We start from the raw sequence: 12,741 nt of genomic DNA, 5'->3' as shown, positions 1-12,741 counted from the left end.
GTAACATCATGAATACAGACTAAATAGAAAATGACAGTTCAGCCCCATCAAGAAGTCTCTTTCCCAGGTTAACCTTTGAAGCACCCCCCAGAGTATCTTCTTGACCCAAAGAAGATGGTTATCCTATGTCCATAAGGGGCACTGGAACAGCCAAAGAGGATGTGGCTGACCCTTGGTCCATGATGGCTAAAAGGCCTACACCAGAGGAACCCGGAGAAGAAAGTGGGTTTGTTTGTCTTTTTGGCTTTTCCCGCTTAGAGGTCGCCACAGCGGAACTCCGGTCCGCTAATAATTGGAAGTCGATTTTTATGGTCCCGAGTTGCCAGCCCAACACCCAATCTTCAGCGAAGGCACGCCCATTCACGCATGTCTTTCGGAGACCACTTGACTGCGGGGAGGACATGCAGACGCCGGGAGAAGAAAGTGGGTAGTCTGGGGAAAAATACAAAATCACTTAAGCAGGCTCTGTCCAAGTATCAAACGTACAAATTAGGTATGCATAAGTATAACCTAAAATATAAATACTACTAAATACACATTTCTTCAGAAAAGTAATGTATAATTATCCGCTCTGAGTTGTGTTATTTTTCAGTGCAAGTTCTCAATGGGTAAACATATCTGAACAGTCAACTTACAGGAGTCCATGATCCATATTTCCAATGGGTCATCAATCCTTGCTGGATAACCGGAAGAAGAGTTGTTGTCTCTTTGTACTGTACTTGGCAAGCAGACATTTCACAGTCCTGTGTATTAGCACCAAAAACATATTATAAATAGCAGAACAAAAAAGTCAGACTGTCCAAAAGAGTATTTTATTCAGATTTATATACGATATACGTTTAGAAATAATACAAAATGATGACCAAGTTAAAATAATTATACAAGCAGTTTAGCAGCGCATTAAAACTACTATACAATTGACACAGTGCTGATATTTCTGCAGATACATTCAGTATACATAAAAAACTAACATGGTGAAATGTATGAGCACTGTTTTCTTATTTTAGCTTACTAGAAGTCTTATTCCTGTGTCTTCTAATCAATGAGTTTTTTCTCCACCATAAAAAATATATTATTTACCTGTGTATCTCTAGGACGTGTAGCAGCATTACAGTTCCTGTCCTCTAATGCAGCATCACGGTCTCCTGCTAAGCACAGTACAGCACGCATCTGATAACCTTGCCCACACGTCACAGTACACTGTTAACCAAAGTTATACTACAATTAATTCTTTCAGAATATCAAAAAGAAAAAAATAAATACATAATATAACCAGCTTCTGTACTGTCCAGAACAGTAAACAGTTTGATAGTTCTATGTGATTTGTGGACTTAATTGTACTCCAGCTCCTGAAGAAACTGCTAGACTGCTTACATTTCATTCTGTTATGAATAACATGCGATAACCTTTACTTCTACATTGTGCTGAATATTTGCAAGCAATTGAAAAAGTAATGACAAAGAACAGAATACTGTATATTGTAAGTAAACTTTTTACTGCTACACATTTAAAACATCAGAATGTAATGCTTTGAATCAACTTATGAGAGATTATACAGTATAACATCACAGCAGGCTTGGTGCTTAAATAAAGATAGGGTCATGAAAATGAAGGTGGTGCTGAGATTTTTTTTACTTATTATTCTTCCTGCCTTCATTCACTTGCTTATCAGCACTCACTGATACCGTTACAGTCAAGTATGTATCCAATACTGCTTTGAAGCAGATGGTAACAAGCCATAACGTTTTTAAACACTCTGTTATGCTGAACATACTACTACTTTTTTCTTTGTAAAGTCATGAGAAGGGCTATTTACTCTTAAAATATAGTCAAACAGGTATCTCAGCAACCAACAGCGAAGACGTTTCTAATTAACACAGCAAGATAGCACTGGATAAAATAAGGTAACACGTAATCAAAGTTGAGAGCATGAACACACATGAAGAGGGGGAAATTCATGAAGGTACCCTGATACGTACACCTCAGTGAACATGTCGCAGTAACTTTCTGCTATTCAGTAACAATCCTAACACTGTGTTGCAAGGTGATCTAGCATGAAGACATGTTGCACTGTGTAAAGCTGGCCCAATCACAGTGTTGAATACTAATGAGGCAGTGCAGGGAAGAGGCATATCTTAATTAGTCATGCACACCCCCCCGCCCCCCCCCCCCCCAGAAACAACACTAGGAAATTATTTACACACTGAGCAATCCAAGAAATTGCGCAAGGCTGGCTGCATCACGCTGCGGTAGTGAATACAGCACAAAGGCCATGCTCAACTAGCTACCATGACCATAGAAAAGGGATCAGAGGATGGGGTGGTTTGGGAGCCACTAGACACCAGGGACTACTGAGTAGTAAAGTGCTATAATGGCATCAATATCAGTGCAGGGATCGGGGGTGGAGAGAATCATTAAACACCAACAACAGTAAAGTGCTACAATGGCACTGACATCAGGATGGGCATCAGGGGTAGGAGTGAAACACTAGTCCCCAAAGTGCTACAATGGCACTGTCATCAGGATGGGGATCAGGGGTAGGGGTGATACACTATACCCCAACTACAGTAAAGTGCTATAATGCCACTGACATCAGGATGAGGATCAGGGGTAGGGGTGAAACACTAGACCCCAACAACAGTAAAGTGTTACAATGGGCACTGACATCAGGATGGGGATTAGGGGTAGGGGTGAAACACTAGACACCAACAACTATAAAGTGCTATAATGGCACTGACATCAGGATGGGGCTCAGGGGTAGGGGTGAAACACTAGGTAACAATAAGTCTGCAATTGTGCCATAATGGTATGCAAGATATTATGGATATCAGTGTGAGTACACACTAGCCACCAAGGCAATTACAAGTGTGTCATAATGTCATGTGAACTATTACGGTTATCAGAGGAAGGACTCACTAACCATCAGGGCACACTAGACAAGTGCATAAATAGCACTTGGGATTATGAGAAGGTAGACAGGTCAGGAACACGTACAGGTGTGGGTGAGTTAGTGAGGGTGTGTTGTGTGTGTCTATATATATATATATATATGTATATATATATATATATATATATATATATGTATATATATCTATATATATATATATATATATATATATATATATATATATATATATATACACATACATACACAAATATACACACACACACATATATATATATATATATATATATATATATATATATATTATACACACTGTGTGTGAGTGTGTTCATGCCCTTGTGTGTAAAAACAAGTACTAACACCTGTAGTAACTAATAACTAATTAAGAAATTGTTGAAACAGATATATAACACAGGAAGTTCAAATGCTCGGCAGCGAATTATACCACAGCATACACAGCAATCACAGCAACTCACTTTCTTCCACGCTGTACAGATAAATGCTTTCCACAGCTATAATGGACCGTTTATTGAAAAGTTGCAAACAGCAATACACCACGAAAATGACCAGTACACCTTCACATCCACTGAATATCCACCAAACCAATACATGAAACGAATGTTTACCCGGGTTTCGTCCGTTATGACGAACTTCTTCAGAACTAATTAACCTGTAGTAACAGGAAAATAATTTTCTTGGGTGACGAATGCCAGGGTACCTTTTGGCTGGCTTATATAGGCCCTAGGGCCAACAGCCTAGTACCTACCTATGAACTAATAATAAACTGTTTTACTTTATTAAACATGCTGTTAACTGGTTAAAACAGTTTCCTGCTAAATTTGCCTTGACACTGCATGATAAACACAGCAACACAGAGACAAAGCAATAAAAAAGCAGGCTAACAGCATGGTTCACAATGTGAAAAGTACATTTGTGTACACTTACCATAAGTGTAGATGTTCGAGTGTATTCACTGTTGCAGTCATCACATTTGGGTTATCTGCCTGCAGGTAGCCCTCAGCCAGCCTGAATATCAGAGTCTTCGGATTTCTGCGTTGGATGCTGTTTCTTCCATGACGTCAGGTCATCAAGGGTATAAAACATCCAACCGATGCCATTACATCAGTTTTTTTTGCCCCAGATGTTAGGTGCCCCCACAATAGGAAGCAATTATATGGTATGGAACACCCCCCCAGCAAAAAGCAAATACACAAGATATAATATATGCCAAGCAAGAAGGAAAGGTAAAAGTCAGGAGAAGTCAGGGGGTTGGAGGGAGGGTAACCAGGACTGCAACAGTGAATACACTCGAACACCTACATTTATGGTAAGTGTACACAACTGTACTATGTTCATCGTGTTTCACTGTTGCAGTCCTTACAAATGGGTTGATTCCCAAAGCCCAGGAAAAAACAAAAAGGGAGGAGGAACACCACTGATTAATGGTTGGAAAGAATGCCCTACAACACTGCAGTGGCAAAACCAGCCCTGGACTTAGAAAACGAGGGCAAATTGTAATGTTTGGTGAAAGTGTGGACAGAAGTCCAGGTAGCTGCTTCCAGGATGTTCTTAGTAGGTACACCTCTAGGAAAAGCTGCTGAGGTAGAAGTAGCTCTAGTAGAATGGGTCCTGATACCTTGAGGAGGAACCTTGCCATGCTGTAAGTAACAAAAGTGAATACAACGAGCAATCCACTTAGAAATAGTCTGTTTAGAAACAGCTTTGCCCTGGGCTCCAGGAGCAAAACTGACCAACAACTGATCTGACTTTCGAAAAGGTTTAGTCCTGTCCAGGTAAAATCTAAGTTGCCTATGCACATCCAGTGAATGCAGCAACCTTTCTCTTCTATTCTGAGGATTAGGAAAGAAGGTAGGCAGGTGGACAGACTGGTTAAGAGTGAGACTAGAATCCACCTTGGGCATAAAAGGATTAGTCCGAAGAGAAACCCGATCCACATGGAACGTGATAAAAGGCTCTAGTGCCATTAAAACCTGCAGCTCAGACACTCTTCTAGCTGAAGTAATGGCCAAAAGAAATGCAGTTTTCCAGGAGAGAAACTTCAAATCTGCTGAGGCAGCCTACTCAAAGGGAGTCAGAGTAAGTTTCTCAAGCACAAAATTAAGATCCCAAGCAGGAGTAGGTGCCCTTCTGGGAGGCGTTAAATTGCTAACTCCCCTGAGGAACTGTTTCATCAGGGGATGAGAGAAAATGGGTTGTTCAAAGTAACAGTGAGCAGAAATAGCTGAAGCATGAATCTTGATAGAAGAGTAGGAAAGTCCGCCATTAAGTAACTCTGCCAGATAATCAAGAATTAGAAGAGTAGGTTGAGATGGGTCTTCTCCCTTAGTCTGCATCCAAATGGAGAATCTTTTCCACTTATCTGCATAAGATTTCCTAGTACTAGGCCTCCTGGCCTCACAAAGGACCTCAACCACCTGTTGAGAAGGTGAGGATGCAGAATCTTTTCTCCATCCTGAACCAAAAGATTTGGTATCAGGGGAAGATGCCAAGACTGAGACTGGGAAAGACTGCGAATAAGTGGATACCAATGCTGCCTGGCCAGTCCAGAGCTATGATGATGGCCCTTGGTTTTTCGTCCCTTATCTTTAACAGCACTCTGGGAAGAAGAGGCAGGGGAGGGAATGCATAGACCAATAGCTGTGTCCAGGGGAAGGACAGAACATCCACTTTCCAAGATTTGTTGTGATGATCCTTGGTGCAAAAGGTTGAAAGAAGGTGGTTGGTTGGAGAAGAAAAGAGATGCACCTGGGGAGTGCCCCAACGCTGAATGATGCGATGGAAGATGGTCTTGTTTAGTTGCCACTTGTGAGGATTCAGGACCTGCCTGCTCAACCTGCCTGCTCAACCGGTCTGCCAAGGTGTTGAGCCTTCCTAGAAGAAACTGGGCTACCAGATGAATGCCCAAAGAAGCAGCCATGGACCATAGTCTCATGCTTTGTCTTTACAGGGGGTAAGAGTGAGTCCCTCCCTGATTGTTGATGTACCACTTGACTGTAGTGTTGTCTGTCCTGACGAGAGAGAGGATGCTTGAAAGCCATCAAGGCCTGCTGAACTGCCATAATTTCCTTCAGATTTATATGCAAGTGAGCTTCTTGATAGTTCCAAGCTCCCTGAATGCATTTGCCCTCTAGATGAGCTACCCAAGCGTAGTCCGAGGCATCTGTGGTGAGAGTCTGGCTGGCAGGAGGTGGACAGAAAGGTAGGCCTTTATTCTGTGCACAGGCTGTTGCCCACCAAAGGTATTCCGTCTGCAGACAGGGAAGCAGAGGAAGAATCAAGTCCAAATCCTGTGTGTGTTGACACCAAAGGTTTTTGAGGTACCATTGTATTTTCCTCATATGAAGTCTGGCATATGGAATCATCTGAATACATGAAGCCATGAACCCCAGGGCTTGCAGGAATTGCCTTGCAGAGAGCTGGATCATGCTTGCCAAGTTCTTGAAGTAATTCAAAAGATCCATCTGTTTCTCTTGAGGAAGGGATACCATCTGGGCGGCTGTGTTCAGACTCGCTCCCAGGAATACAATCTACCTGGTGAAAACCAATTTTGACTCCTTTTCGTTGATTGTGTAACCCAAAGAGGTGAGAAGGTCCTTTACCAAGTCCAAATCCTTTAGAAGTTGCTCTGGAGAATTTGCTTGAATAATTCAATCGTCCAAGTAAGGGTCAATCTGAATGTTTCTTTGCCTGCAAAAGGCAATGACTGGAGTTAGACATTTTGTAAAGACTCTGGGAGCAGTAGATAAGCCATAGGGCAGTGCAGAGAATTGGAAGTGTCTGTTCCCCGCCCTGAAATGAAGGAACTGCTTGCAGCTTTCCCTTACGGGATGTGCAAGTAAGCTTCTTTTAGATCCAAAGTCACCAGCCAGGAATCCTTGGCCAGCATTGGCAGAAACTGCTGAAGAGTGAGCATCTTAAATTTGGGAATCACCAGATAGATGTTTACAATGGACAAATCCAGAATAGGGTGCCAGGTGCCCCCTTTTCTGGGGACCAGGAAAAGTCTTGAGTAAAAACCCTGGCCTATATGTAGTGCAGGAACTCGCTCTATTGCTCCCAGGTTTCGCAAGGAAGAAACTTGTTTTTCTGCTTCTGCCCTTTGAAGAGGGGGAATATCTGGGTATCCCTGGAGGACCGGGAAGGTGTGAAAGGAGAATTTGTAGCCTTGGGCTACTATTTTTAGCACCCATTTGTCATCCCTGATAGTGTGCCAGACGTCTGCAAAAATGGCTAACCTTTCCCCCAAAGGAAACCCTGGACCCACAGAGGAAAGCAGAGGAAGGCCGGAGTCATTGAGAATGTTTGCTTTGGGAAGTCTGCTTAGAACCCCCTGATTTTTAAGAAGCCTGCCATTGTTCAGCCTTTTGAGTGGTGGAAGTCTGTCCCCTGGAAGACCTGTAGGCCCTAGATCTAGTGTGACCCTGTTTACTAGACTCTTGAAAAGTCCAACTCTTAGAAGGGTAATGCCTGCTAAAACGAGGAGGCTGAACTTGCAGGAAATTCTTAACAGTTTGCATAGATTTAGCCTTATCCTCCAACTTCAACACCTCTTCAGCTTTGCTTCCAAAAGGATTGTCCTTGTGCAAGGGCACATCCAGTAATTTAGACTTTACAGGTTCAGAAAGGGGCTGTTCCCTGAGCCAAGCATGTCTTCTGATAACAGAACCAGTGGCCACTGCTCTGCAAGAAGCCTCCAAAGTGTGAAAACCACAATGCAGAGAAAGTTTAGTAACCAGAGTGGCAGAATTCACTAAGTCTTGCATGTCCTTATTCTCCATCAGGGAAGAAACACCAGCAATTTTAGCCTTGATAGCCTCCAAAGTATGCTGCTGATACTTAAGCATATGAGAGAGACAATTAACAGACCTAATAGCCAGGGTGGAAGAAGTATAAACCGTTTTACCCCACCTGTCTAAGGCCCTGGATTCCCTGTCAGAAGAAACAGGATTTTTAGCAACAGTGGCCTTAAGACCCTTTGGGCCCTGAGAAATAATCTCTGGATCAGCAGTAGGATTTTTGAAAAGGAACTGATGAGAATCAGGAACTCTGTAATACCGGTCAGGCTTTCTGGGAGCAGGAGGAGCAGAATTAGGTGTCAAAGAATTTTCCATGAAAACATCATCAACAACTTCCAAAATTGGAGGAATAGCCAAAGGCTTATGCTGAGGCAAATCCAAGAACTCTCTAATCCGCTTCTTAGACTGAGGGTAGTCCTGACTTTCCCATCTAAAATGCTCCCTGAGTGTATTCGGAGTATCCTCAAAAGACAAATCTTCTGGGGGAGAGGCAGAAGGGATAGAGTCTCCAGCATCAGAATTCTCAAAACCAGAAAAAAGCTGAGAGTGTCCTTCTTCATCAGCAGAGGTGCTGGAAACGTCAGAGGCAGACAAAAACATCCAGACACAATTCCCTAGCTCTCTTAGAAGGAGGTGGCTGAGAGCCCATTACAAGAGTCAAGAGATCACTAGCCACCTTAACCATCTGAGTCTGGGGCAATTGAAGGGACGCCGGTGCCTGTTTAGGAGTAGACTTTCGGCTGGCAGGCCTGCTAGAAAGCCGAAGGGACGTGGGAGCCCTAACCACCGCAGAACTGTGAGCTGAAGTCGTCAGTCTGGATCTGGTCTCCGGGCGGAGAAAAAAAAGAGGCCTCCAAGCCGGCTCCTGCTTAGCAGCCCAGGATCCATCAGAGGCGACGAGTGGTGGAGGGTCCGAAGGCAAAGTAGAAGCCTGTGAAATGGAGGGCTCAGCAAAGGCCTCCGAAGATGCCTGCTGCTGAACATCTGCGGACTGCAGGGGCAAAGAAAGTGCCTCACTGGCTACCGCTGAACCGACAACCAACTTAACAGGGATGTCGTCAGTTAATTTAACCCTAGGCCTGTCGCGGTCCTTATCCTTACGCTTCTTAGGAACATCCGAAGTCAGGAGACCAGAAGACGCCATACTGACAAACTCAGGCCAAACTCCAAAGTGCTTATATAAAATCCTAGCTCTACTATGGTACACGGGTTGAAAGAAGCACAGAGATCACAATGTGGGACGTCGTGCTCAAGGCCCAAACAAGTAATACAGTAAGAATGAAAATCACGATGCGGAATCTGTTTTCCACAGGCAAGACAGTTATTAATTTTCTCTGACATTCGTTAAAGCAAGAAAAAAAAGGGTCCCCAACAGGGTACTTATCTGAGGAAGTCTTCAACTTTAAAAGTCGGAATACAAAAGAAGGTAATCGGCCGGCACTTGTGTGAATTGCTTCTGCTTCGGGCTCCGCGGCAAGAAAGACTGAGGAAAATGATGCCAGCTGAATGCCTTTGTACCTGATATCCTGGCATCAGGCTTAATCCGTAGGCAGCAGACGTCATATACCAAGGACTTTGGTATTCTGGCCGACTGCGGGCTACCGGGAGCCAGATAATCTATTTGTAAGGACTGCAACAGTGAAACACGATGAACATCTGTGTAGCTCTCAAATATCCCTTCAAATTGGGTAATCCCAAACCACCTTGTTCTACTGGAAGTATCATTTTATAAAAACACAATGCTGGTCCGGAACAATAAAGGCTGTCCTTTTACCACGAACCAATACTGCTGTTGCAGTCACACGGAAAAATAGTTTAAATAATTTAATGAAAAAATATTGTAAAAACAGAAAAAATAATGACTGATTAAGCGCTTTCATCTCCTTAACGAAGACTTCTTCAGAATCCAGTTGCTCTTATCAGTTCATACATTTTATAGTAAAGCATTGTTAGCCTACTAGCTGAAATTAAACAATTACTTTAATTAAGCAAACTATTAGTTTAAATCAATTTAGTTATACCAAATTAAAAGGGCTAGCTGTACACAACTGCTCAGTACCTTATGTTTTAAAAAACAGTATGGTGAACTACAAACACAAATACTGATTCAAACATCATAAATATAGTAAATATAACTAGTACACATCCCCAATCACTTAAAATTCCTTATTGTGTCTTAAAATCATGTAAAAGCAATGAATAAATCATTATATAAAAATATATTTATATAATATTTCATTGTTTATGAATCTGCGAACATGTGCATAAATAATCAAATATATACCATAATAATATAAATACATTTATAAAATTATGTATATATAAAAATCTATAGAGATATATCTATGTATGCATCACATGTATATATATTAATATAATAACATCGTAATAAATATAAAATATTAAATAATTGTAAAAAATATTAAGTAATATTCAATAAATAAATATATACATATACCTACATACCAAATATTTTAAATATTTTAAAATAAATTAATTTAAAATTCTTTTGGAGGTATAAATCTGTGAATAGGATGTTAAAATATAATCTTAGTTATTAAAAAAGTTGATAATTAATAAGAAGTGAATGAATAGGAAAAAAGCTCTAATGTCAGAATACATTTAACATTTTACTTTTTTCGGGTCCATTGCCAGTAATTTTAGTGCAGGAGTGATGGATATATGGTCATTTAGTCCCTTTCCACTACAAGCATCCAACCTTAACTGCCAGATCATTTCCCTATACTCTAACTTGGTTTCCCAGTCACCTCCTCTATCCATGGGCTCTATCTCCTCTAACACCCAAAATTTAAAATCCGCACATTCACAAAATTCACATTCCAATGCATGCCTGTACAATGCATTATTATCGTTGTGTTTATTAATGTCCCTGGTGTGTTCATATATTCTATTTCTGAGATGACGTTCACTTTTACCAACATAACTCCCTCAGGACTTACAAAATACTAGGTAAACAACACCTTTAGAGTAACAACTATTGTATCTTTTAGCTTTTAAAGTTAGGTGGAGACTGGGTATTCTTACTTCTTTTGATCCTGCGATATATGAGCATTGCGCACATCTACCACATTTAAAAGTACCATGTCTCTTGTTAGCCCCACTGTCCAAGATTTTCCTTCTCAATAATGTTTTTGATGTTTTTATTCCTTCTAAAACTAAATTTTATATCACATATTTTTAACTAGGCACAGTACATACAACCCGCCCTTACATTATGAAATTTTGAATTTTGAAAACTGTTATTAATAAGATAAGAAATGAATTCAAGAATGACAAGAAAATGAGATATAATTTGACAATAGCCGAAAAGAAATTAAATGATTTAAGCACTAATGACAAAATACGTGTAATGAAACCCGATAAAGGTGGGGGGGTGGTTATTATGGATAGGTGGGATTACATTAAGAGGATGAAGGACATCCTGGATAGAGATGAACATTACGGTTTAGTCACCAAGAACGAGATTAATCATATAGGAAGATAGACCTCATTTTGGAGGACAATTTGCTTACAGGAATGATTGACATTGAACTATATAGGTTCTTAAAAGTACCAAAACCTGTTATACCGGCTATTTTTGGTATACCAAAATTCACAAATCATTGTACGATCCGCCCATGAGACCTATAGTGGCATCTCAAGTGTCTAAAACCCAACCTATGGCTATTTATGTGGACACTATGATAAGAATTTTACAAAAAATGTGATCATATCCTAGTGGACTCATGGGACTTTTTGAAGAAAATTGGTGGGAGTACTTATATGGATACTATGTACTTCATTACTATTGATGTAAAAGAACTATTTTCAGTCATTCCCCAAGCAGTTGGTTTAGAATGGTTTGAGAAAACTTTAGTTGAAATGAATTTAACAACTGTTGATTTTAGAACTGTACTGGAAAGTATGGAATTGGTTCTAAAATATAACTGTTAATTTTGAAGGTGACTATTATCACCAAAAAGAAGGAGTGGCTATGGGCTCCACCTGCGCCCCTGCATATGCCAATATAATAATGTTGTTCTGGGAAAGGAAATATGTGTTTTATTCTATGTATAGTCAGTACATTGTTAAGTATTTCCGGTTTTTGGATGACATTTTTGTTCTTTGGAACGGGTCAAAAGACCATATTGAAGAATTCATACAGTATATCAACCAAACAACTACCTTTTTGCACTTCACACACCAAATAGGCATAGATGAAATACACTTCTTGGATGTAAAATTAAGTAAAGATAGTCACAATAAGTGTTATAAGTCAAATATATTTAGGAAGGAACACTATTCTAACGCCTATCTACATTTTGATAGTGACCATCCTTATCAACTCAAGAAAAATATTGTAAAAGGACAAATGATCAGGATGGCCAGAATGATTTCGGAGGATATAGATTTTTTAAATGAAATCAATTTTGTAGAAAAAATGTTTTTTGAAAGAGGTTACCCTATGGAGTTTATCAGTCCCATAAAAGAATATGTAATCTTAGAGAGGGGTAATATAACCCTCTCTTAACACAAGGTGGCGTATTGGAGACTATGGGTGGACCCAATAACAAAATGAAAAAGAACTCCAACACCCAGAATACATCGGGAATAAATTTTACACCGTATCTAACTGTCACATATTATCAGGGAGTAGGGTGGTTGAAAAAAAAGTATCTATGATAATTGGGATATGTTCAGGAATATGGCAACTAAAACAGATGTCTTCAAATGTGATATAAAATTTAGTTTTAGAAGGAATAAAAACATCAAAAACATTGAGAAACGGAAAATCTTGGACAGTGGGGCTAACAAGAGACATGGTACTTTTAAATGTGGTAGATGTGCGCAATGCTCATATATCGCAGGATCAAAAGAAGTAAGAATACCCAGTCTCCACCTAACTTTAAAAGCTAAAAGATACAATAGTTTTTACTCTAAAGGTGTTGTTTACCTAGTATTTTGTAAGGCCTGTGGGAGTTATTATGTTGGTAAAACTGAACGTCATCTCAGAAATAG

General features: G+C 40.2%; 1 protein-coding gene across 1 annotated transcript in view; it reads right to left on the bottom strand.

The window, feature by feature from the left end:
- Positions 1-12,741, bottom strand: part of ADAMTS20 (ADAM metallopeptidase with thrombospondin type 1 motif 20) — a 3,636,702-nt gene that overhangs the window by 1,563,039 nt on the left and 2,060,922 nt on the right. Inside the window, exons 23-24 of the mRNA XM_044087413.1 lie at positions 1,081-1,200; positions 636-743 (exon numbers count right to left, since the gene is read on the bottom strand). Coding sequence (XP_043943348.1) covers positions 636-743; positions 1,081-1,200 — 228 coding nt within the window. The remainder of the gene's footprint in view (positions 1-635; positions 744-1,080; positions 1,201-12,741) is intronic.

This window comes from Protopterus annectens, chromosome 11.part0, assembly GCF_019279795.1.
Source record: "Protopterus annectens isolate FY-2018-M chromosome 11.part0, PAN1.0, whole genome shotgun sequence".
In the NCBI taxonomy this organism is placed as follows: domain Eukaryota; kingdom Metazoa; phylum Chordata; order Ceratodontiformes; family Protopteridae; genus Protopterus; species Protopterus annectens.
This window is presented reverse-complemented; position numbering and strand designations above follow the sequence as displayed.